At 40.5% G+C, this 27,574-nt stretch overlaps 1 protein-coding gene across 2 annotated transcripts in view; it reads right to left on the reverse strand.

Moving 5' to 3' along the window:
• Nucleotides 1–359: 359 nt before the first annotated feature.
• Nucleotides 360–27,574, reverse strand: part of MYZAP (myocardial zonula adherens protein) — a 51,975-nt gene continuing 24,760 nt past the window's right edge. Inside the window, exons 9-15 of one of the 2 annotated variants that reach the window (XM_064721876.1) lie at nucleotides 26,316–26,401; nucleotides 24,048–24,153; nucleotides 13,747–13,830; nucleotides 13,224–13,324; nucleotides 4,973–5,647; nucleotides 4,119–4,341; nucleotides 360–3,568 (exon numbers count right to left, since the gene is read on the reverse strand). In XM_064721876.1, coding sequence (XP_064577946.1) covers nucleotides 3,434–3,568; nucleotides 4,119–4,341; nucleotides 4,973–5,647; nucleotides 13,224–13,324; nucleotides 13,747–13,830; nucleotides 24,048–24,153; nucleotides 26,316–26,401 — 1,410 coding nt within the window. In that variant the 3' untranslated portion in view covers nucleotides 360–3,433. Of the gene's footprint in view, nucleotides 3,569–4,118; nucleotides 4,342–4,972; nucleotides 5,648–9,158; nucleotides 11,768–13,223; nucleotides 13,325–13,746; nucleotides 13,831–24,047; nucleotides 24,154–26,315; nucleotides 26,402–27,574 lie in introns of those variants that run through there. The other variant, XM_064721875.1, reaches the window with a different exon arrangement.

Consider the following 27,574-nt stretch of genomic DNA (forward strand, 5'->3'; position numbering starts at 1 on the left):
CTGTTTGAAGGCTTTTCTTCTGAGCAGTCTGGGAATCAGGTGCCCCAGCACAGCAGAAACCAAGGGCCTACAGCTGGTGCTGTGCAGATCCTGCCTCACCTGCTACAGCTCTGACCCACAGGTCACACTGAAGCTGTGTCTCTGTGCCATCTCTCACACCTGCGAGATTGGCCAGCTTTAGGTCTCTCAGGTCTTTCCTCATCCATCTGCATCCCTAGCTCTCTTTTCCTATACAGCAATAGTTTCCTAGCTCCATCTCCATGTTTTCCTTGTAAAGCACTGAAGCAAAAGAGTTCCCATTCTCTTTTAAATCTTACATGGTCAAAACAAAACATTATTCACATGAACAACTTCAAAAATATATTATCCATTCTTTTATTTTTACTGTGTTAACAGCCCATTCCAATATGGCAGTCCATTCTCAAAACAGAGAGCAAGCTCCTCAGCTCTCAAGATACATTTTGACATGATCTGGAACTGGGAAACAATGAAATACACAACAGGAATACCATACTCAATCAGAAATTTTTTTCAATGTGACTAAACCATTTAATGATTCATCCTTTCATTATCCAGCAAATCCTTTCATGATCCTCTTGTGCTCGAACCTTTCACAGACTTCAGGATTGCACGTCCTCAACACTGGACTCTTTAAACTTGACTGCTTTCTTATCATTCACAGAATCTTAATTCAAAGTGCACACTTCTGCTCAGAAGCAACAACCCCCAGGAAAGCTTCTAAATTTTGCAAACTTTAAAATAATAAATTAAAATTCATACCTTTAGCTTGGTTTGTATGCACAGAAGACTCTCCTCCACAAGAGCTCCCAAAAACTGCCCTGACCAGCTTCTGATTGTTTAATGAGCACTTAATGAACTTCACCTGCTACCACAGTGATTGGCACCCCACCCTACCTCCCCTTAAAGGGGAAGTTTGCCCATTCAGGGGATCATTTTGGCAAAACCCCAACATGTTGAATGCTATCAAAATAAAGGTCAAGAAAACTGCCTCCGATTTACAAAGTTTAGAGAGCAAAAGTATGTGTTAATAGCACACACACAAAAAAAAGAGTTGGTTTAGTTAGCAGAAGTGTGTGCCCAGCAGAAGCCTAGGTAGAGATAAATTTGAGTACTCCAGAAAACAAGTCCCTAACTGCATAGCTTTGTGTGAATTCCTTCAGCACAGAAAAGCCAGCAGAGAGAAAACACACACACAGCATCTCACAGAGGTGTGAGAGCACAGACAGCACAGGATAAGGGCAAGGATGCCAACCAGGGCAAGAGATACAAACAGCATGAAGTGGTGATTTATGTTTCATGAAACAGCAGAGGGAAAGCCAATACAATTCTGAGGCTGCTTGTCCTTGAGCAGTAGAGACTGCAGTAATGGGAGGGCTGATGATGAGATGCAGCTGGACAAGCAGGTGGACAGGCAGCACGGAAAGCACTGATCTGAGAGATGAACCCACTCCTCTGGCCTGTGAGTCAGAGCCACGTGCTGAACAGAAATAGACACAACTGAGATCCACTGGGTCATCAACAGGGATGCTGAGGGATCAATGTGAATGGCTGAAAACAAGCCAAAGAATTGTGCTGACAGAGGCCAGTGATGGTGAGAAGCTGGGAGGATGAAGGAGCATAGACAAGAGAGGAGGGGAAAAAACCCAAGTACGAAAAGAAGGTAGAAAGGTGAGAAGGCCTGGAAATGACAAACACCTGACATCAAATCAGGAAATAAGAAAAGCCTCAGGAGAGCAGTCATGACAAAACTACAAAGATATTGAGGTCTCTGTGAGGTTCTCAATGGACTGAGGCACATAGGAGGCACACAGCTGGTACTTAGATGGAGTTCCAGAAAGCAAGGTAAGATGGCAGTGGCAGGAGTCACACACAGACACACACAGCAGCCTGTCATTTGGAAAGGGAGGCAGAATATTGGGTTTAGTGACAACAGGTAAGCCTAATGAGAAAAAGGGAAGAGCAGCTGATGAGAAGCCAATGAACAATGAGAACCAGAAGGCTGCAAGAGGAAAGGGTTCAAGAAAGAGCAGGAGATGATCTAGTAAAAAACCATCACAAGTAGCTTAGCAGCAGTTGCACCTGTCCAATGCAGTGCAAGGGTAGGGACTGTGCCACAGGGACTGCCCAGGGGGGCTTCTGGAGCACTTGGGAGAGTTCCTGCCTGCTAGGGAAGTGCTGCCTGCACTAACAAGTGGCTGAGACCTTCCTCCCACATTTTCATCCCATGCAGCTTTTTCAATGACTTGCAGCGGGAGCAGCCTTGGTTTCCAAAGACATCATTCCTGCAGGAACATCCAGGGACAGCCCTGCACACACAGCTGTGGCAACATCTTGGAAAACAGGTTGCCAGGCTATACAAGGAATCTCTGAGGTTTGCTTTAAGGAACTAAACTCAAACTAGGCTCAGAAAATCCTAGTCCACAGTGAAAATACCATTGTGAAATACTTGTCAGGTGTGTTTCTTATCTTTCAAAATTCATATTATTATTCATGGTCGTGTAAGGAAGATTGGTTTTTTGTCTTCAAATAACAGCCAAAACTTAAAAATACACACAACCCCTCCTCCAACAAAACCAGAGGGTGGATCCCTTAATTTACAGTATTGGACTATGACAAACAGTACATCCAAAGTATGAAAGCAGTGTACAAAAATACAGAAAACCATAAAAATCTTTAATAAAAATAGTAAAGTCTTCAGATGAACTTGATCTCTTGATGTGCTTTGCCATAATAACCAAAAACCAAACAGCAGAGTCCCTAAAGCCCAAACAGAATTTGAGTAACAAAATAACTTTAAATTCTTAGCTATTCACAAGGTAAGGGCAGCAAGTGTTATTTTAAGGTGCAGGCAGAGAAACAAGTTCTCATGTGGTAAGAAGTTACCTTACAGCCTAAAGATCAGGTATTTATTGTGACTCTCTGGGCAGGTATTGTCACCATACCATGAAAGGTAATATTCAATAGGTAAAAGAAGTAGCTCACACTTATACAAGACAAGAGCTTTCATACACGTGAGCAGTTCACAGGCACCTCAGCTTTTTTTATGGACATATTTTGTGCCAAAGCACTTTGCTATCACATTTCTGCACAGAAGAAACTTTCTCTTATAGCTGACCCATCCTATCCTGCAAAGCTGTATCAGAGAGCTTTCTTTGCTAAAGCTGAGAACTGTGGGGCATTCCACAAGAATTTTGCCCCAAGGGCTCAAAAAAACAGTCCCCAAAGAAGACTGATAAATAATTGTGACATGTATATTTATGATGTCTACACTGAACCCTTCCTGGAACTGTCATGTGAAAATTTTAAGAAAAAGCTGACAAGATGAAGCATTCTCAATATTCAGGTTTGGGTTTTAAGAAGTACTGCATAAAGATCAGTTACACAGCTCATCCACAGACAGCCTTCCATGCATTCAGTCTTCTGAAAAATAATCTTCATCTCTCACTTCTCTGTACTGCATTGAGGCCTCCCCCTCTGGTTCAAACCTGAGCATTTTTATATTCAGTCTCTCTGCAAGCTTCTGTGCTGCAAGCTTGGCTTGCATTTCCTACGTCAGGAAAAAAAGGACACAGGTTAGAAAAAGTGTTCATTTGTCATTCTCATGAATAAACTCATATACTAAAATAGAAACTAATTTAAGCATTAGCTTGACACTACCTGAAAAGTCAAAATCCATTACAGCAGAATTTAGAACCTCAGAACCTGGATTCTTCAGACACAGAATAAATAAAAGCAAATGTAGATACCTGAATATTTTAAGAATAAAAAATACTGCTAGGCCTTCATTTATGCAAGGACAAAAGCTCTGTCATCACTAATAGGGAAGGTGTACATTTAAATTTCTAGTCAGAGGTGAAGTGAGTGCAATAAGGTCAGCATATTAACACACATAGATTTTGTTTAATGTAGGACTAACACTTTCAGAGAGCAATAATACATTTGTCAATTATATCATGAAAAGAACGAAATACAAGCCTAAGTACCTTTCCTCAAAGTCCTTCCATCTCAATTCACCTTTATGAAAAGATCCCTTTATCTTTTCTGTTTTGGGAGTGATCCTGGTTATGTAATTTTCAGACTAAATTGTAAATTCATACCTCATAAGCTTCTTTTTGCTGTATCTGAATTGCTATGGATTCCTCTATGGATAACAGCTTGGCAGGGGAGTGGTGCAGTGGTGGCAGTCGAGCTGCTGTGATGTCATCCAAATGTTTCTTATCTCTGAGTCTCCTCTCTTCTGGAGGAACTGGAGAGTGCAAACCCCCGGGTGACCGACTGGAAGAGGAACCATGAGATGATCCACTCTGCTCTCCTGACAGTCTGGAAGACACAAAACACCTGTGTTGTGATCCAAAGTTGCATCACAAGGTTGAACAACACCAGTTTCAAAACTTATTTTTAACACCTAAGAGTTGAAAATAAATCTGAAGTGCTATGAAAACACAGACAAATAAAAAGTAAACAGCACTCAGAGAAAACAGAACTATTTCTCCACAGAGAGACAGTATCAAAAGCTACCCCTGACAATAAACCAAACTGGTTTGCTGATTTATTAGCAAACTGAAGTAGCAATGCTGTGGGAGTCACACAAGGTACAAACTGTTACTGCTACCACAACAGACAACATAGACTGCAATTCTCCTAGAAGTGCGGAAAAAGCAAAACAATTCCAGCTATTAAAGTTCTACATGCTCCAGAACTGATCCAAAAGTTTTACCAATTGTTTAGTAGTTCTGCATCTTAAGCTATGAAATTCTCTGAAGATTCATGTCAATTGTTTCAGATGGGTGGAATGAAACAACTGCTCAGCACTGAGATTCTGTGGCACTTAAAGCTACAGAGCCAACATATGAACCCTGTGTGTCATGAGACTTTAAATCTCTTTAATCAGCCATTATGCTTTTTCTGTACCATTTCCCATTTTATGCGCATAGAAAAGATCTGTACTCACGCATTTGTTTTAAATTTGGGTTTTTTTATGATTGGATTCTTGGCTCTGGCCTCTAGAACTTCAATATAATGTGGTGTCTTGGGATGCTGGCTTCCAAATACATTGCCCTTGTGTTTTGCCACATCCTGCTCTTTTTCCAATACTTTTTCACTGTTTTCCCCATCTGCAATTGTAACTCTTTGAAAGGCATCAACCAAGGCTTCTTTACTATTGTCCAAAGCAGCTGTACTTTCTGTCCCATCCTCAGTGTTGCTCTGGGACACTTGCTGATCATTGGTCAGGTGATTGCTTGTGGATGACTTGGAGACATCTTCACAAAAACTATCCTGATCCTTTGTAACAGTCTTTGCTTGATTATTTTTCCTCTGAGTCCTTTGATTTGTGGCATCTTCTTCTGCCTTCTCCTCCCTTTCAGCAGAAGTGTCAGAAATGTCCTTAATGTCAGAGTTTTCATTAACGACTGAGGAATCTGCACTGTTCACTGTGTCCTCAGTTAGGACAACTTTCTGTTTGCTTATGTTAATCTCCTCCTGTTTTGCTTGAAACTCCAACCTGACAGCAGATAACAGCTCAGCTGTCCTGGCTACTTCTTCCTCTTGGGAAATGGCAAGCCTCAGCTTTTCAGCAAAATCAGAGATCTTCTTACCCTTATCTGGAAGCCGAGCAATGAACTTCCTAAAACAAACAAACAAACAAACAATATTACTAACAATCCTGTTTCAACCTGAGATACACAAGTTTTATTAGAATAGCTAATGGAGCAGGTTTCACATTGCAACATCAGCTTATTTACATACTAAACTTCTGAAACACAGCAAGATGCAAAGCATTTGCAGCACAGCACTACCTACATGTTGTCAGTGAAACACAGGAACCATGAAATGGTTTGGGTGGGAAGGGACCTTAGAAATGATCTCGTTCCACCCCGTGCCACAGGCAGGGACACCTTCCCGCAGGCCAGGCTGCTCAGAGCCCCCACAACCCTGAACTCCTGCAGGGACGGGGCAGCCACAGCTTCTGTTCCAGTGCCTCCCCACCCACAGGGCATAACTTATTCCTTCTGTATCTAATCTAAACCCACTCTCTTTCATTTGAACCCCTTCCTTCCCTCGTCCCTCACGACATACTCCCGCAAATAGTTTTGCCCCATCGTTCCTGTACACTCCTCTCAGGATCTGCAAGGCCGCAGATTAGGTTACCCCAAAGCTTTCCCTTTTCCAGGCGGAACAATCCCAATCCTCCCAGCCTCCCCTCATAGGGCAGGTGTCCATCGCTGTGCCCGCGGGCAGCAGAGCCGCACGCCATGTACAGCCTGAGCGCTGCCCGCAGCCGCTGGAGCCCGGGGCTGCCCGCGCCCTCCCCGGCCCCGCAGGCGCCAAACGGGAGCGGGCGGTTCGTCCTCTGCCGCCTGCAAGGGGACGGGCGAAGTCGGCGGGAAGCCCGGCCCGCTCCTCGGCGCCCGCACTCCCGCTGCCCTCACCGGTCGGCCAGCAGCCGCTCCTGCCGCCTCAGCATCTCGCGGAGCTCGGGCAGCGCCCGCCCGCGCAGCCCCGGAGCCGCCGCCATGGGCACCCGGGACAGCCCCGCGGGCCGCCATCTTGCCGGAAGTGACGGCGCGGCGGCGGGGCCCGACCTGCTCGGAAGGCGAAGGACGGCGCGGCCCTGGGACCGCGCTGAGGGAGCGCCGGGGCTGCGGCTCTGCCCCGCGCCGGGGACCCGCCTTAAATCCTACGAGAATCGCATCAACAGCTGGGAAAGCTGCGGTGTGTGCCCCGCACGACACGTGCGGAGCAGCGCTGAAAGCCTTTGGGTTTGAGTTTGAGAGCAATTTGACACCTTTTAGCAATTTTTGAGTCAGCACTGCAGCAGACATTAACTTTTCCCCCTCCACAGTCCACACAATACCAATCTGGTATTCTATCGAAGTTTCTCGACATCTTTTATCTGTTACGCACTACCTGGATCATCCGTGGAAAATCCCCTGGGGGAGTTCTGCCCATGATTCAGGGAAATCTCTTGAGTTTTTCTCAGCGGGCGATCCCCCCCAGTTACAGGACGCAAGTTTATTGAATTTGCTGTCTCTGTTACACAGGTTTAAGTGACGCACCTCTGTCACATTTGTGCATCCCGCAAGAAAGAACACTGGGTCCTGCGGGTAGGAGAGAGTGGAGAACACGGCACAGAAACTGCTCCTGCCAGCAGGGAAATGAGAATCTAGAAGGAATAAACTCATTAGACCACTGCTCTCACAAAATGTTCAGCTGCTTTGTGACATGTACAGAAAAGCAACGCCAGTATTTGCAACAAGTATTTATGTGCTAAACTGCATAAACACAGAGGAAAGTACAGCAAAAAATGAAGAGAATAAAGTGTTAATAACATGGCTTCTGGGAGTCACACCTGATCATTCTGTACCTCACTTGGAATACTGTTCACTGAGAAGGAATATTGTTCATATTTACAATTTGGGAGTGTTAAATTTTGGAATATCATTGTCTGTTTACAGGTACCCCACAGTTCCAGAATGATGAACAAGTAGCTGAAATTTGGAAGGTGCTGGAACAAATATATTCTTGGTTGTGAACAGGTGGGCAGTATCTAGACACCATGCTACTGAAACAGCATCAACTTCAGTACAAACCTGAAGAAGGACATATAGATTTAGTAATTTAGTATTATTATTCAACTTTATAAAATGTTCTTCTTTTCATTAGGAAAAGGAGCGAAAAAAACCTTTAGATTGTAGGGAATTTTTCTGGGCGGGGGGGCAGGAACTACCATTACTGTTTCTCTGCTCAGGAATTTTGAGGAGGAGAGGAAACAAGGTACACATACAATGTAAATCACCCCCAAAATAACAAGAAAAATGGTATGAGTATTTGGAATTTAACGGAATAATTTTTCTTGCATTTAGGGAAAAAATAATTTCTTATCAGCATGATGCACCTTTATAATAATTCATGTTTTTTTCCTTAAAAAAACAACTCCTCCCTTAAACTTATTTCTTAAAAAAAAAAAAAAAAGCCCCAAACACTTGAAAAGCACATATATATGTATTTATACCTATCAACCTTCTGGGAAGCAAGCATCAGATCACTGCATTGCCTACATACTATATGCCTTTACAGAATATTGTAACTTCTATGTATTTTCTCTTTAAATCAACAAGTTCCTTTTTATTTGTAAAATATTCACATACCTTGAGTTGTAAATGGCTCCTGTGTCCTCCTTTTCTTGCGCTCCTTCCATGTTGTGCTTGAGGCAGGGCTGGAAGGGCCTTAACTCAGGTCTCTCTGCACTTTTCTTCTTTTACACATGCAGATAGCCCCAGGGGCTGAACAAGAATGAAGTAAAATGTAAAAAATTCTCAGCATGTCCATCTCCATTCTGTGGAGCAGGGGGTTCCTGTGCAGAATTACACACTTCATGCATAGAGAACTTACTTCTCATCTGTTCATATGCAGAAATGTTCAATGTCAAATATTTAAAGCTCTCTGAAAAGCATCTGTATCCAGCTCCCAGAATCCCATGCTGTAGGTTCAGCACCAAGCACTGCCCATCTCAACAAGATTTTATCAGGGCTTGTTGGCAATCTGAGCTGAATACACATAAATAGGAAAGCAGTATTTGAGTTAAAAACTTGACATTCTTCCTGTGAGCATTACAAACCTGTGACACTGCAATTATCGTGTTTGCACAACCTCTTCTTTAGCTGACATGTAGATTGCTTTATTTTTATAGTCTTAAAAATAAATCTCTATTATCAGTAAGTGGATATAAACTGTAAATAAAGATGTGCCAGAACCATCCCAGTCTCATCCTGCTGAAGCCTGGAGAGCATCATCCCAGATGGATTCAGATGTTATCTGGATGATCTGAAGCTGTTGGGCTTTTTTCCAAGAGCTGTGCTGCCCAGATTTTGTTTATCCTGTGCAAGTCAATAGTTTTTTATTTCATGAAAGAGTTCATCTACTTTTGTGACTTGGCTTTGGGAGTCTTTAGCCAGGGAGTGCCTTCCTGTTCTCAGGAGCCCGTGTGCCAAAGGAAACACCGACGGGAACATCGAGGCTCCGCAGGAGCCGCTCTCCAGTCCCACATGTTTGGAACAAACAAGGTTGTGAACAGCAAGAGTCTGCAACCTTTTAAGGTAGGTTTATTTCCAAAAGACTGTTGACACAACAGAACAACAAGTTTAAATACAGTGTTTATTGCAATTTATCCTTTTCATGTCCTACATACCGGATGTATTAAAAGCATACATGTAATACATTATTTGTACAGCATATATGAAAAGTGTATCCCAAAATACTTTCCAGAGTATCTGGAATAAATCACAAAAGAATACTTATCATGGTACAAATGTAGTCATACAATTGACTTACATTTAGTGTACTTTCTGGGACCTTCCTATATGGCTTTTATTGCTTTTTACAGAAATTTTACTAGTTTCTAATGTGATAGTACTAATTAACTCAGTCTCAAATTGAGAAAATTTATCCAGAAGTGTTACAGTCTTTTCAGTCAGGTTTGTTATTATCTATGCTAGTTTACATTACTGCTCATTTGACTGGAAAGCTATACATTTTCATGTAACACAATGATATAAATATAAATACAGTTCCTCTCCTGTTCTTCAGTTACCAAATCTACATCAGTAGTCCAATCAAGTGATAGTCATCCAGCTCACTGCACGTCAAAATGCTCTTAAAATACAGCTTTGACTTTAGTCCTTATTTGGTTTAGAAAAAAATACTGTATTTCATCAAACAGTCAAGACAAAATTTACACAGAACACCTTTACAGTAAAAACGTAAGGCCTTGCTGCATTCCTCCTAAAGTGTTGAGCAGATTACCATAATGTTGCAAGTCTCAGAGTTAAAAATAGCTTGCGGCATTTTCAGGAGATTCTCAGGAGTATATTAAATGTAGAATGAACTTCCTCTGAGTCTGTGTCAAAACAGCATTTTGATACTTACCCTGCCCTCTACTACCATTCATTGAGCACCTCATAGTCATCAGGATCTGTTTCCTGACTTCTGGCCAAAATCAGAGGAGTACAGGATTTTCACTTTTTAAAACTAGTCAGTTAATGTCTTTTACAGCAACATGCATTTCGTTTTATCTACCACCTTCATCCATTCATCTTAAGTTTGAAAGTAATTCTCACAAAACATGGTCCAGAATTCAAGTCCTTAATTACAGAGGGACTGTTTGGACACAGAAATGCTAAAAACATTCTGTAAGACCTAAAGTTGCATCCCTAATGGACATTAATATACCTGTTGGGATTAGTTTTTAGTGTCCTTTTCTTCAAAAACAGATACTGTCCAAATATTTGCTGTTATCAGCCACTAGATGGAGATAAGATTTCATGGGTACAAAGCTTATCCCTGAAATCAGTTGTTATTCATCTTCTTGTGTGTTCAACATTATTATTTAAAATACAGCTTTAGTAAGTGTACTTGATTTGAATAGACAGGACTGAATTGCATTAGGCTGGAGATAAAAGCAATCCCTTTGTGAAGCTCTGTGGCAAGGTGAGCACCTCCTGGGATTGACACTGCATGAAATATTGATCATACAGAACCTAAGTTGTTTGTTTTCTGCTGCAGGTACTGTAATTAGAAAAAAGAAAAGAGTCCTTCATTCATGTTAACAGAATTTAAATAATATATTCCTACTTCATTTTAAGCTCACTAAGAGTGGAAGATCAAAACAAGATGTAAATAATACCCTATATATATATTTAAATTAGTTCAGTACTAGATACAGTCACTCCCGCTGCTACTTTGAAGCCAAAGATAAGATTTTTAAGTGGTTTGGACAAAAAAAAAATAATACTCAAAACTCCAAATCCTGATTCAGGATTGCTATTGCTGTTGGAATTGCAAGGACTGCTGCAGGTTGCAGTAGGCAAACTTTTGTTTAATTAAAACTCCTTCCTCGAATGGAAAAGTAAATAAATAAAGTGTCAGGGTTTTTCCTACACAATTGCTACTGAATGTGTCACCCATGGTCACTCTGTCCCATGACTGAGGAAGTGCAAACCAGTGCCTCAGTCCAGCAAAGCAAATTCCATTATAATCTGCTCTATCCCTTACTGTTTTGAGCAGCAAACACAATATTCATCTGCCATGTGTTGAGGGAATTGTTTTAAACAGCCCAGTTCATCTCTCCCTCCCAGACAGAGTGCTGGGTACAAAAGAGCTGCTCCCAGGGGAAGAGAGCCCTCAGCTGCCCCAGGTCTCTGGGACAGGTGTGAGCCACCCTCAGTTTGGGCAGATTCGGAGCTTCCACACAATTTCCCTCTGCCAGCACAGCTTCAGGTACTGCTCCAGTACTACTGACAACAGAATACATTAGAGCTTCATTACTCAAACAGAATTACAACACAATTAAAGAGAAAAAAACCCAACAACTGTACAGCTATACAAGTCCTTACAGGCATTTGAAATGACACATTGCACTAGACAGCTTCTAAAGAAGCAATATTACCTGACTGCTGCTTCGCTCAGCCTGCTGCTTCCCTATTCCCTCACAGTTAACACCAGTAGTAACTTCAGAGCTGCTTTCAGGATAAATTTAGCAAGACTCCATGCTGCTGCTCTCCTCTAAACTGATACAAACTTATCTAACGAAGCTGCAAGGCGCAAAGATCTGCTCATATTTGGAAAGCTGGCTGAGCTGGGCTCTCAGGATGTGCTGCTCCTTGTGCTGAATTCCAGCACTCTCTTGAACGGCGTGTACGTCCTCACCGGCCTCGGGCTCTCAGGAGCTCTGTTCTCAGAGCTTGTGCTGTTCAGGAGACAAGAGAAAGCTTACAGTGTAAAGGTCAGATATCACACAGCTGTAATGCCATGGCAGTGAACTTGTGCCCTTGTGTTGATATTGACAGGCTAAAATTAAACTTATCAGTGCATTTGGTATGTTCCATATTTCTTTTCTATAATGCCACAAAGAGTATTTGATAAAAACTGTGGCAGATACTGACATATTTACAGGCCAGCATTTGCTGGTGCTCACAGTGGAATGCCCAGGAATAAAGTTATTAGGATTAAGAGTCCTGCAACAAAGAAAGATAGTGGTATTGCATTTAAGAACACAATTAATCATTAAGAGTAATTCCATGAAATCTAAACTGCACAGAGGTGCATTCCTTCAAAGAGATAAATCTCAAAAAGAGGAAAAATATCAGATAAGTAGGGGCTGTGCTTACATATGGAGGGGCCTGAGAGAGGGCAACAAAGATAGGTTCCTGTTGACAATCTGAGTGAAAAAACAGTGTATTCAAGGTTCCAAAACACATGCCATTAAAATGTGCTCTAAGCTGAACTCCAAAATTAGTGTATTTTTAAATTATGAAGTAAATTTTAGTTTGCTTGCTGATTTCATAGGCTAATTTACATTCCTTCAAACTAAACAATTCTATTTGCAGAGCAGTTACAAACAACAAGTTTACTTATTGGTAATAAAAGTAACGTGAAGTGGTCCTCTTTATTTTACTGGTTTGTTTCCTGTTTTGCTCTTCCCTGTGGGGCCTTGTGGGGAAAACTGAAGTGCAAGTGCAGAGCCCTGCTCCCAGAGCTCAGTGCCCTGCTGCAGGCTCAGGGCAGAGAAAGCAGGCGAGAAGGAAAGCCCGGGCTTTCCAAAGCTGGGCTCAGAGCCTCTGGCACCACACCCGGACTTTGCAAAGCCAGGCTGCAGAGCCACTGTCACTACACCTGAGCTTTCCAAAGCCGGGCTCAGAGCCCTGGCAGCACGGAGCAGCTGCAGCGTTCTGGTGCAGCCGTGGCGATGTCACGGCGCTGTTTACCCGGCGATCCTCCGCCCCGGGCCCGGAATCTCCAGAATGCCGCAGCCCCCCGAGGGTGTTCCCTGCTCCCCAGTGCTCCCGGTCACACCTCGGGCACAGAGTGAGGTGTGCCCCAAGCCAGGGCAGAGCTGTCCCGTGCCCCCAGCGCTGCCAGCGGCCCCTGCACCTGTACCTGCCACACCTCACTGTCCCCTCTCTGACTTGACTGAAATTGCGTTACTGGCAGTAACTGCTCCCCACGAGTTTGCAGTATGTTTGCATCTTTAAGAAAAAAATAAATCCTGAACCATAAATCACTTATGTAAACTGCACCTAGGAGTGAAGTGCTCTTTTAAACTCCACATCCAAACAGTTCATTAGCAAAATGATTCACTAATACAACACTGATAAGGGACATTATGAGGAATTTTCCTACAAACAAGCAGAAAAAGTAAATACCTGTATGGAAGATCACATTCTACACCAGTATCTCTGGTCTCTATATTGGTCTTTTGTTGGTTTTCCATTAGGTAGTCCAGTTTATCTTGCAATTCTTTATTCTGGGAAACAGTAATTTTCATCACAAGTTTATTTTATTTATGGTAATTAAACAAGGAAATAAAATTGCACATTGCCCTTTCCCTAAAAGAAACAGTGTAAAAGTATGTACTGATAAAATAAAGGAATCCTTAATTCTGGAAAGAATATAAATTAAACTAACAGTTTTATTCAGAAGCTTCTGGTCTAAGTCATTATAAAACCATTAGAAAATTGTAAGTTAAGAAACTTAGAGTGAATATTGAGACTTTATTGCACACACTCCTGACTGTATGACTGGTGTCATATGTTTAATTTCCATTTGAAGAACAGCAAATACATACAGTGATTGTACATTCAGATAGCACTGGATGACACTGGTTCAAATTAAATTTGGTTTCATAAAATAATCACAATAATGTAAACTTAAAATGTAATGCCTTACCTCACATTCTAAGAAAGAGATTTTGTCTAAAAGCTGTATTATAAATAATTCCTTTTCTTTTACTTTCTTCCTTAGCATTTCAATCTATGAAGAAAAACAAAGACATTTAGTCTGATGGGGATGGGAAAAGGAAGAAAAGGATCTCGGTATCACAGGAAGAAAACATATTTAATATTATTTTTCAGAAACAACTCAATACCTGTAAGTACTCACAAACTGCTTTAATCCCTGGATTAGCTACCAGATGTAGTGGACTTTTACTAAAGTGAATTCATTTTGCAGAACAGCTAAAGGGAAATCAAGGAACACTCAGAACACATTCTTTTTTTTCTGGCAGTCATTGCAAGAATGACCATTTCTGAATACTTTGATCAGATTTTCCATGCATTCTTACCAGTCACTTTTTAACTCTGTATATTAAAATCAAAACTGTGAACAAACACTAACATCCTCTTCACCAGTGTAAAATTTTTCAGCATATCTGGAAACCAATGATTAATATAAATATTCCCATCCTGCTAAAGGAGAAGGATAAAATACTCAAGGCACAATAATGAAAACAATACTCTCCCAAAAATTTACTGGTAGAAATTATAAAATACTTAAACAAAAACATACAGAACTGTGAAAAAAAAAAGCAAAACAAATGCACATATTGAACTGAAAAATTAAAAGCTGTAACACCAAGTGAACTTTAATTTAGTCTCCATGACTTTCAGGTATCACATGTCACTGACACAATGATCAGTTGTTACTTGGAAAAGCTAAAACATCAACACCATACAGTGTTTTCAGCTGAACAGTTACAGAATACAGGAGTATTATCCTGTCATTATCCATCTTTCTCAAAATCAGATCTTTCCTTTTTTTCCTCTTTTAAAGTCCATAGAAAAACTACCTATTTCATCCTGTAGCATTTTCAGAAAATCTTAGAACATACCTTGATCTTCATATTTAATCACAACTTTGTTTAACAGTATGACTGAATTAAGTCAGTTATGTCTTCCCTGGTTCAGCAGCTTCAGTCCTGCCAATAAACTCCACTTTAGAAAAGATAAACTGTTCTCTTAGGACTTTCAAGTGGTTCTTCTCTATTAATATTCTCCTGCTATGCATATAAGGAAATATTACTAACACCAATAATCAGTGCCACACAAAGAAGCCCAAAGCCAAGCACAGCTGTGTGATCACACTGGCACACAGCCATTCTTGCTTGTTATTGAAAATAATCAACTCCATCAGCTGCCTAGGCTGGTTTTTACATCAAACACAAAATATTTCTGTTTCCAAATAAGTGATCAAACTATCTGTCATCCAAAAGCAAGACAACTCTTGTGTTTCACATACATTTACCTTAACTTATATTCATTCTATGATAGAAAGATCCTAAGATGTGAAATAAACTGACAGTAACCATTATGTTCACCAGTATCATGTACAAATAGATTTTGTGCAAGTTAAAATTAAAGTTCTGCTTATTTTTCACATTGGCCACAGAAAGACAGCTCCCTATGGATGTTTTTGAGTTATTTTAATTTGAATAGTCTGAAGGCAAAGATGAGCATGGACACCTTAAAATCTAACACAGAATACAAAAAGGAAGACTTTGACAAACAGCTTCCTCCCCTTCCCAAACACAGAACTGAACTCCAAAGAGACATTTTGTATTTTGGTGAGGATGCTCTAGGGAGCAGCAGACTGAAGCATACACAACAGCATCTCCAGGCTCTCTGTAACACGTTTACATAGTACCAGCCAGAACCCATTGAAACCATGCCCTTGCCCCAGAATTACAATAGATTTTTAAAATCAGCTTCCTTTTTTTTTTTTTTTTTTTTTTTTCCTGCAGAGAATATTGTACTGTATCATCACAAGCTCTGTGTCTCAGTCAAGCAGCCAGACAGAACGGTGTGGTTAGACCATGCAGGTTACAGAATGATCAGGCTGTGAATTGTGTAACGTATATAAAACCTTTGGGTGGATCTTTAAACATTAGGAACTCAGACACAGCCACACATCCCAAATACATTTCAGGAGAAATAAATGCAGCAGTGAGGCTGCATTTGAGGTGCTAAAATGAGAGGCTGTTTCAGGACCAGGAAAAATGTCCTGCAGTCCTGCTCCCTGGACACAGCAGAGCCCCTGTGAGGCCACTGCAGAAGGAAAGCAGGAATTCTGCACCCCCAGACACATGGCCAAACAGCTGCCTCAGCAGCCACTGCAGGCCAAGGGCTGAAACAAGTGTCCTGACACAGATGACACATCCCAGCACAGTAATTTACTATAAAATATAAGTTTATTTACTGAACAAGGACTTGGGTACACATCATCTTATGCCATTAACACCAGCAACGAAAAAGCTGATTTGATTAATCCTTGACAAGGGTATGTCACAGGGAACCAGGAAAAACAGGAATAACTCTAAGAGATTATATTAATATATTAATATATTATTATATTAAATTTTAAAAACCCCACAAATGCACATCTTGAGAATTTCTTTGTTTCTAGAAGCTGCATAAAGCAAGAGAACATCTAGCAGGTGTCAGAGCAATAGATTTTGACTCTGGGTTGAATACAAGATAAGGAGGAGAAGCGGAGAAGCAAGATGGGTCAAACACAACACTCAACTCCAGGCCTGAGTGGTGGCCAGAACAGTCTGCTCAGAATGGTCAGAAACAAATCAGTGCAAGCCAAAGACTCCCAGATTCCATGGACTGACTCTTGTATCCAAGAAATTTCTGGACTGACTTCAGGATAAAATTATCATCAAGGTGTTCCTATGTTTTATTTTGTCAGTGCTCACAGTCTATAATCCACCTCATCCTTGCTGTGCCTGCAGACTTCAGGAGTTTCTGCTCACAGAACTCAGCAACTTGCTCCCATCCTGGCTTTTGCACAACTACCCTCTCAGATTTCTTCATAATTTTCCACAAGCACTATTCAGGTACATCCTTCAGGCTCTCTCTGCCAACCTTCTCCAGAGATGTCCAGACAGACTTTCCCTAGCCCTTAATTCTTGACCTGACATTGTTAAGACTCCCCATTTCTACCTGTATTTCTATAACCTTCCTGTCTACATAAAGCACTCAAACAAAACTGGCAACCTACTCAGAAATATCAGTTACATTAATGAGCCGCTCATTCCTTTTGAAACAGTTCTGCCAACAGCATTAATGTGACTTTAGCAACCCTGGGCCACTCAGTCACCCTTCTTCCTACCACTGCATTCTCTCTTACCTCCCCAACCCACTGTATCCATTGTTTCTCCTTCCCTTCTCCAGCTGGGAGACATCTGACTATTCCAAAGCTGGGAAGAGAAAAGCTACAAGGCCCAAGCTCCACTTTGTAATTTCTCTGGTGTGCCAGCAACTGAGGGGCACGACATGCACTCAGCCCTTCAGCCACCCCATCTCAATCCCTGGCACTTCCCTGCTGGGCAGAGAAGGGGCACCAAATGTCTCCCCATCCTGGCACAATCCATGAAGTTTCTGCCAGTGGTGCTGGGTGTGCAGCTTGCATTTCACATAACCACTGCAATTTCCAGTGAACTGAATCAGCATGCAAGATCCAACATGGAATGTGAATCATCCTGAATTTATCCACTGACTCAGGATTAATATGGTCACTGACTTCTTTTTTAGATCTCTCATCCTTGTTTCTGCCCTACTGCTGTCACCACCTCTATGCCTTTGCCTCATTCAGAAAACCTGAGGTCATTTCTCAAACTGCCTCAATCTTCAGATTGTCATTTTATCTTGCTGCATCTCCCAGAAAATTCAATTCTTCTTGTCCATCCCATTGATGAAGATCTCTTTATTTCTCATTTCTGCTCCTTATAGATTCTCCAAATACCAAACAATTGTCAAGGTACTTGAATGGACTGTGTACATACTAAACTTTGCTTCCCTAAGATGGAAAGTGGGATGAAAGAGTCAACAGCATTAAACTGATCTAATGGACAGAATACCTAAGAAGAACAGTGAAGAGAAGAGTTGGAGAACTGCAAGATCTAAAAGGAAGAGTCTGTAAAGAAATGCTGGATATGTGAGTAATGGTATCAGAATGAAAAGTCAACAGAATTACAAAGCTATTAAAGCAGAAGGAAAAAGCATCTTGAGAGAAAAGTAAAATTGTTTTTAAATGTAGAGCCTTTATGAAGGCCTGAAATGGGAAACTATTTTATTCTGTGTAACTCAGATACAGACTTGGAGACATTAAACTATACAGTGACCTCCTGCATTGGAACAGATCCAGCTATTGGGTAAACTCAGTCACCATTTACCACTTAACAGCATCATCCATTAGTTTAAAATATTTACCAGCACATAGTTTTAATATATATAAGTATCATTTTATTCAAGTATACCTATATTTTCCTTATTCATCCACCATTAATGTACTGGGCATCAGTAACACCAATACAGAGACATGAACAAATTAGTCAGAACTATGACTGCACAGGACAAACAGATGCTACACAGCATGCACAAAACAAGACAGACAAGACATTGCAACATACATCAGCCTGAGCTCGCAGAGGTAACTGCTGTACAAGGAGAACAGGATTTTCCTCAGTCCTGTATCTCACTGGACCTGAACTGGTATTTATGAGAGGCTAGACAAGAATTGAAACTTTTTCAGGGGGCATAATGCAGTGATAGGAATGAGCACCTTTGCCTTTTAATCCTCCTTAAATCACGTGAACAACTTATCCACTTAAACTTATACTTTTGTATTTTAAACCTCACATTGCATTTACAGAAGAAGTAACTGACTGATTTAGGTTAATGCACCAATGTAGAGACCTTCCTAAATGAATGAGCTCCATGAACACATTATCCAGTGGTTGATGTCCATGTATTGCTGAAGTAGGGGCTGACATGTCCTAATGAGTAACAGACATTGGCTCATTGTCTGCACACAACCCACCTCGTTAAGCATTACCTTAGTAATGGGCAAGTTTCTAATTGATGACTTGGCCGGGCAATTCCCAGCTGAAAGTGCTGATGTTGTGCATATATAAACCCTCTCACCAAACACCAGCAGTGATTCTACTTCTGCCAACAGATAAGCATTGTACTGCTTGCTCAAGTCCACTGAGGAATGCCAAACACTTGTACTGGGGAGGGGGGGAGGAGGGTGTGGGAAGTTATTCATGTTCTGTCCTTTATCTTCTTCCTCCAAGATCCCAAGGTGTGTTTCTCTTTCTACATTTCTTGTTCTGCATTTTTGTTGTTGTTTCATTTTTATGGCAGGTACTATGGAATGCAGATCTTGGTTAATAAAAGTTTGGCATCTGTCGTCGGTAGTTCCATGTTCTCCTCCTTCTCTGTGGCTTCTCTTACATGACCTTGAAACTGTTCTTCCATATTAAAAGAGGGAAATTTCACTATATAGCTGAAGTTGGAGTGTCTTGATACAGATGTTTTCAGATGTTTAAGTCTTTTTTGGAAAAATTTCTTCTTTTTATACCCCATTTGTGCAATACAAAGTCTCTTCTGTATTTGGGATATCATTTGTTCATTAGCACTTTGTCCTTTCATGCAAGTATCCTCCCCAACAGACAGGAGACAGCTTCTCCCTGATGTCTGGTCACCATTTATTATCCAAGGAATCTGAGACTAAAGCTGGAGAACAGCTCATGGGCCATGACCTAGAGACAGTTCAATTCAGTCGTTAGGGGAATTTCATGTGAAATCTAAGTTCTGCAGATAATTTCTTGGCATGAGATCAAATATCCTTCTCTCTTCAGCTCCCTTCAGAACAGCTTCCTATATCTGCATCAGCCCCCTTGCCTTGCTTATAAAACGTAAATGCTAATTTCCTTCCCTCCTCTGCTTCTCAATAACGAAACAACATTACATATAAAATAAGCTTACTGTGCAATGAAATTGTAATCCATTTCAAAGTGAATTGCATAATTCTCCAAATTTAAACCTCTCTTAAATCTCTCCAGGTTTGAAATTGAGATCAAGCCACAAAATAATTATATTGCTAATTTAAAATCTATGCTTTGTATTTCATTTATCTTACATGAAAGTCTCATTCCCTACAGTGGCACCGACAGGAGGAACTGGTTGACCATCGGATAGATAGAAGAGAAGCTTTTACCCCTCTCACAGAACAAGAGCAATTGCAGCCCTGAAGGGAACAGTGTGCTAGCAGCTTCCCATGCCCTCCTGTGGTGCCCCTGTGCCTGCATCTGCCTGCCCAGTGCCATCTCTGCAGGGAAACTCCTCAGTGGAAGGGCCTGAAGTTTATGTGCCTCTGCCTTTCACCTGTGAGTCTCCCTGCAAATTCTTCCTCTCATCAAACTGTCTTTTTCCTGGATTGCCTTTGCTCTACCCAGCCATTCTTTAACACAGCTACAAAGGCAAGGGCTAAAAAATCTGAGCCTTGGGTGACCCACTCTGGCCATCTGTCTCTCCTCACTTGTTTTTTGAAAGCCTGTGATGTAAAAATAGTATAAGAAAAGGGCTGGGTTTCTAAACACCTGCAAAATGCAAGTCCTGCACTTTTAACTGCCAGCACTGCATTTAAATCATACTACACTAAGCTGTGAACAAATAGATTTGTTTAACAAACAAGTTCAACACAGGGATAAATCTGTCAGCCATAAATCATCTGCAATCTCTCTCTAATGAGAACATGAGGCTTTAAGACTATGCAGGATAACTTTCTGCTCAGCTGGTGCACTAATGAGCAGCAATTTTTGCTCTCACAGAAGAGAATCCCTATGAGGATGAAAAATGTGTGTGCATGAGAGCTAACACACAGACGTGTTGAAGGTCACCATCTCCAGAAAATTTCCATTTTATTTCTCCCATTTATTTTTTCTTCTGAAAGTTATTTCCTAGGCTTCTATTTAATTTATGACTGGTTTGACTAGATCAAGTTGAAAATGGTTCTATTAACGCCTGAGATGGAAAGATTTCTTTTCAGAGGAAAAAAAATAGAAGCAATTTTTTTTTTTTTTGCTAAGAAGTACAAGCACACTGAATTGTGAGTGTCCTCCTCTGCCTGGGCTCAATTCCCTAGATCACATAACCATTGCATTCAGTACCAACATGATATCTGTGAAGAGGAAGGTGTTAATACTCTACCTCCATGGCCTCCTACATCTGATGCTTCTCTGCACATCCTCTTTCATGCCTGAATTAGGACTGACCACCAGCTCCTAACATATTTTTAAATGCCATCAAAATAGCACCAGAGGTGTTGAGTTGCCTGCTGCATCTCAAAATTCCATTCTAAAGCTTCTCTTTCACTTCCTCCTGGCTGCTTGCTGTTCTTTTACAGAATGCCCTGCATCTGTGATTTGCAAAGGATCCATCATCTTTCCCAGAAATGGCTTAAGAGCAATCTACTCCGTGATTTTTTCCAGCCAGGAGATTCATCTCAGTACTTGTCCAATTTTGACAGTTCTCCATATGAGTTTGAAGCAGTATATCTTGTTTGTTCAGCATCCCTCTGAAGTGATGTTCATTTCTCCAATTTCTCTGAATTGGAGATGGTAACAGCATAAACTCGTTGTGATTTACACTGGAAGAGTGAAGCCCTTGTTTATACTTCAGATCTGTGTCCAATATATGAAGATTAATTGTAACCAAAGTTCATCCTGTAGTAAAGCAAGTTTAGGCTTTCTCACCTAGCAGCTCAAACAGTAGCCCTCTTTCAGCTTCAATTTCTGCTGATAATTTTAACTACTTACTTTCCTTCCACTTCTCTCCTGAGTTTCCAAGGCTAGCCTGTTCTCACTCTGCTGACTGCCACAGAGAAGCTAAGTGTTTCAGAAAGCAAGATTTCTAGATTTTGAATTATTTAGTTAATCTTTCTCAATTATTTAAATGAAAGTTATCAATATCATCATAAAACCCAAGATGGCATGTTACTTTACAGATACCAGCCATGAAAATATTGCAATGAGTAACAGAGCAGGTTTTCATTACACTTTTCTTGATATTCCTTGCCATTACATTCTGCAATCAGTTAAATTTAGTGTAGGGAGGATGTGTGTTTAAATATACCCTGATGAACATGTCTTCCGGGACTTAAATAGTAGTGCAATCTTCCCTATTTGCTCTAGCAGATATTTTTAGTGCTGCTGCTCACTAGTTTTCAACCTAACTTCAGAACAGCTCTTCAGATAGCATTCCTTTTCAATATTTTTGTTGCCAACTTTTCAGCTTCTATGGCATAGTTAGCAAGTGTTTGCTTAAAATGAGCCAAAAAATACTTATCTAATATTATGAAAAGCACAAAATCATGAAAAGCACCACATGCTTGGATAGCTGAGGACATACATATCTGCAATGTTTTTTCTCTTGCCCCATGGTGAACAGCTACTGTTCTCCACATTATTAAAACTGCTATTTTTAGGCCTTTAATTAAGAGTCTAGTTTAAAACAGGGCATGCCAACTATATTCTAGATATTTTCTCTAACACAGTACAAACACGAGCAACAAATAGCACAAAATTAAGAAAGCAAGCCCCAAACATTAAATGTCTGATGTATTTGGTACCACCTGACCTGATGAAACCTCTGGTACAGGAGTCTTTAGCTAGCTCACTAGTGAAAATATAGACGTAGCTACGCAGGTGTTCATGCAGAAGGAAGCTGAATTAAAATAAAAATTAAAACACACAGGGACTAAAGGAAAGAGCAGAAATATCTCCCCTATGGCTAGGTGGCAGTCAAGAGTGATAGAGGTTTAACTGAATCTGAAAAGCAGGCAGTCAGACAGGAGTTAGAAGCAGACATGTTTGACAATTAGTAGTGACTTGGTCACCTAACACTCATTAAATAGGACAACCAGATGGTCTAGAAGGGCTTTCTGTGTATATGAAGGCACCAGCAGAGATATAGTACAAGTAATTAGCTAGCTAAACTTACCCATTAAATCTAATATTAATGAAATCATCATCATTGGCTCAAGTTTTATATGTGGTTTTATTCCAAAACAAAAGATAGAGCTGAAAGGACTTGTTATACCAATGCAGCCCACTAGAGGTCAAGTTACAACCAGAAGTTTAAAATATATTTATTAATAAAGGGCAAAATTTAGGCCACCATCCTCATGTATTACTAGATTCATTCACGGTGCCACATATATCACAAATCCTTCAGGAAAAACTCTGTACAGAGATACAAAGCAGATTATCTAATTGTTCCCATAATCAATTATCTAATTGTTCCCATAATCCATTAATTAGATGGACTGGATTATTGGACTGGAGAAACTTTCTTTATTAAAATACCATGGTATGAAGACTGTAAATTCTGTTTTAGACCAGCTAGGATGCTTAAAAACAGTGATAATGGTGAACTAAATTAAAACCAAAACCTCCGGACTTGATATGTCTGATACAACAGAAGAACTTTAATCTCTCTGTGTAAAAGACACTAGCATCACTCATCTGATCATACGGAAGGGCTGCATCAGAATCTTATAAAACAAAGCATATGTAAATACATATAAATACAAATGCAGAAAGAATGCCTTAGATTTGAGTGGTTTCTAAACATTTGACATCTTAAGTGTGTGATGTCAGATACAAATCAAAAGTGTCTCATGAACGCCCATCGTCTGTGCAGTAGGAGGCTCATCTAATAGAGCTGTCAGCTTTGTGAAGCTCCAATTTAAACTTATCTATTTTCCATGTCATTCTTTCCACTTGGACAAACAGAAATGTTTGCAATTACAGCCTTCTGACCACAGAACAGTTTCCTGACACACAGGTAGCCCGTAACCTAAAGCATTTATCCAGCAAAATTCCACTTAAAATTTTACAGGAAATGGCAGCAGCTAAGACAATGTCCCCAGACCAGGGAAAGAAGAGACGAGCAGTGAAAATCTGTGCTTGCTCACCTATTTCTGTGAGGAATCATATTAAACAAACAAAAAAATAACCTAAGCAAAATCTCCCAAAACCAGAAGAACAAAGCACTAAAGGTCAGCTTTTGCCTTCCACTTCTGTACAGGAAGGAGACCATTAATGACTAGAGTGCATCACATCAGAGGTACCCTCTGAGCTGGAAGTTGTGTTGCATTTCCTGAACACCCATGGAGAGGTACAGAACTAGTGTCAGCCTAAAGATCACAGTATATAACCCAGAGCCACTGCATTAAACTGCTTTCATCTACTCTTTCTGCTTCACTGGCTCCAGATGCTTAACTCAACTTCCACTGTAACAAAGGTGGCAGAAGGCAACTACACAAAGAACAGTTCTCTTTGGATTATGTACTAAAAGAATTAGTGCTCCCCAAAGACTCTGAGTTGTTTTACTACATCTCACCTCCTCAACCATATGCTTGACTTTCTTCTGCTGGCAGTGGACCATGTCATCCAGATGCTTGATCCTCTCTCTCAGGCTGGCTGCTTCCTGCTCCAAATGCTGTGACCTGGCAAAACACGCAAGCATCAAGCCTGTAAGTGGGGAGCTCTGCAGTATAAGCAGAATAAGAACAACTCCCACAGTCCACCATAAATCAGGCCAGGCAAGTCAAATTGCACTGACAGATGTCAAATTGTCCAAAGTACATTTTAATGTGATCTTAGTCCAAGTGGCTGTCTCCACCCAAGTTATCTCACCTTTGTCTTGCATACTGACATGATTACTCAGAGCCTGAAGTGCTGACAATTAAACAATGAGACAAAACTCATCTCAAGGTGTGTTTCCCTTTAGTGAAAGGCTTTGACACAACTACATCTTTAGCTTCAGAGAGACACATTTAGGCTGACTTACTACTACCTGCAAATATTTCGGAAATGTATGCTAAACAAAAGCCAGGAAGCAGGTCTGCTTTCAAAGCTGTCTTACTGCAGGGGAGCCTGGAGTCAAGAATTTGTCAGAGCTGCCAACAGCAGCAGAATGCTACCTGGAATAGTATTAACCCCTCAGCAGTCAGCAGGAATGCTATGAATGGTTTAAATTTGTCCGTACAACTCTTCAGATAGTTTCTGCATTTCTTCAAATCTGTTTAATACAGCAAGTGAACTCCCACAGAACTCCTGCCACAAGCTGGTTTGGCAGCTTGTCAGAAAAGCAGCTGTAGAATATGCAAGGAAACCGGAGTGAAGCTTTTCCATAAATTTTTGTCTCTTTGGCCATGGGAGTCTCCATTTTTATCTGAATGTCCAATTCTTAAAATTTGTCAAAGAAAGCAATTTCTTGCTTACAAAATAAACTGCTGTACTCCTAGGTTCAGGACTGGACAGAATTTGAGAATGGGAGGAGGGGAATCAAAAACAAAAAGGCTTTTTTCATCTTGGTCTGTGCACAGCAGAAAAAAAACTGTTAAAGCTGCAAATAGAAAAACCATTCTAAGACAAAGCAGCAGATGGCAAACTGTAAGACGTGATTCCAGTGAATGACTGAATTGTATCCTGTTTCCCCCAAAAGAGTCTCTATTAACAGTGAAGTACTCTGCAGAAATGTAACTGCAGCACTTTGACAAGGACTCAAAAAATTCAAAGCATTGCTGCAGGTTTTTCAGTTGTGTGTATTAACATCTCATAAAACTTTAATTTATATTTTAATTGCAATTGTAGCACATATTTTGTTTGTCATTTTTTATTTCATTGGAAGACTCAGGATCTTAAGCACTGATAGCAATGGAGAAATGGAACAGACATCCTTCCTAAGGTGGAGCTTGAGTGTCTGATAAGGTACAGGCAGGTAAAGACAACTTAAGAATAAATCAGCATCATCTGAACACAGAGTCATTGCTTGCATGGCATAGATTGCAACTGTGAGCTTGCTTGCCTTGCACAAATTCCTGCCTGGACATTGCCTGTACCCTTTTACTGCAGCATAACTTTACACTGAAAAGGATTCACTGAAGCAAGAAGTGTCTGTGTTATTCAGAGGTAAAGGAAAACACCAATTATCTTTCATCTCCATATTCTATGTTGTATGTGAGCAACAGCTGTTCACTTGAAATTATTATTTTAACAGGCTGCTGTGAAAAGCCATTCTTACTCTGAAACCAGAGAAGCTGGTCACAGATCAATACAAGGCACTGAGAAGCTCTCAGCAGGGACCTTCTTTCATGTTTGTGCTTCCCAAAGGACAGCAGGAAGCCCAAAACCTTAAAACTTAATTTCTGGGTGCCACAGAACCATAAGTAGTAATCAAGTACTGTTATATATATATTCAGTCTCTGGTTGTAATTCATCTTTACCCACTGGAGCAGTGTCATATAAACCTTTGAGTTTAGATACTGAAAGTATTCATAGTCAGGATCACACACTTCTGAATTTGGGAATGCATATTTGAGAAAAATGCAAGCTACAGATATGTCAGAGCTTATTCCACCTACAATGGACTCCACACATTTGCAAACAACTTTTCAGAAAAGATGTATGAAGGTGGTCATTCTTGCAAAAAATAATTGTCTTGATATTTTACATGTCAGTAAACCTACATTCAGATGAACAATCCCTACCCCCTACCATACTGCAGTTTTAAAGTTAGAAAAGGCAAAATTCAGATGTCTACAAAAACAAAAAACCCCATGTTTCCTAGCAATAGTAGAAGTTCCACAGGCAAGTTATATCTCACCTTTCACTGTCAGAGTTGTTTTCAGATTTTGCTCCTGATATTTGTAGTTCATTTAATTCAAGTTGTTTTTTCAGCTGGTGACGTTCCTAAACAAGAAAAGTTATCATTCAGTTCTCCATGTATCGAAATGTAAAGGCTTCACAAAGCACATTTCATTGCAATTCAAAACATCATTTGTGAAATTAAAATAGAAACTGATTAAACAAAATTCATGCATTTCCTATAGCCAAGGAGGACAGAATACATAATAATAAAATCAGTTTCCCAGCTATGCATGGAAACAAGATCAATTTTCAATTTCCTATGTGAAGATGTATGGCTGTACTTGAAACTGATTTTTTTCGTTAAAAAGATGAGTCATCAAAATCTTTAACTACATAAAGTCAAATTGTCCACATTATCACTCCAAAAAGATCTCCCAATCCAAGGCTGAGCTAAAAGGTACTGCTGCATTTTCTTCCCCCAGAGTATTTCTGTTTAAGTGCCCACCATCATAGTGCTTATGAAGATCTGTGAGGACTTAGGGTCTGAGTCAAACAAGTTAACAGAGAAATGTAAGTGTTTTATCCACCTTGAGGGCAATTTAAGAGGCATTCAGTCTCACTGGGTGAGTATGAGCCAGGTAAGAACAGATTAAAGAACTAAAGTGAAGGAACTCCTCTGTACTTGTGAACTATATGCAATCCTACATTCACTGCATAACACTTAAAAGCTGTAGGCTGAAGCCCAGATGAAGTTAATGGAGCCACTAGAGGGGCTATTATTAGGCTGAGTAATTTCTCAGTGTAATCATTAATTCTACTAATGGATTTGCAAGCATTAGACAAAAGGGACTCAATGCACATTAGACTAACAACTCAAGCCAAAAAGACTGGCTTATAAAAATCTACTTCTCAGTAGATACTGATATTAAATATGTACTACAATAAAGTGAAATTAGTGAAAGAAAATGAAAGAAAAACACTTAATTGGGAAGAGCAGAAGATTTTACTCCCTCCTCTGACTAAAACACTCTCTGCTCCTGTATTAGACATAGCGAGGCACGAATCTTTAAAGATGTCTGCTATTGAATGAAATGAGAAATGCCAAAGTACATCCAAGACCATTTCATAGTCACTGCAGCCAAGGAAGCCCTTGAGCTTCACATTCCCCAGCAGCTGCTCCTTGTTGGTGAGAACAAGGTCTAGAAAAGCACCTCTCCTCACTGGCTCCTCTATCAGCTGGAGAAGGAAATTATCATCAACACATTCCAGGAACCT

The sequence above is a fragment of the Zonotrichia leucophrys genome, chromosome 10, assembly GCF_028769735.1.
Source record: "Zonotrichia leucophrys gambelii isolate GWCS_2022_RI chromosome 10, RI_Zleu_2.0, whole genome shotgun sequence".
NCBI classification, from domain to species: Eukaryota; Metazoa; Chordata; class Aves; order Passeriformes; family Passerellidae; genus Zonotrichia; species Zonotrichia leucophrys.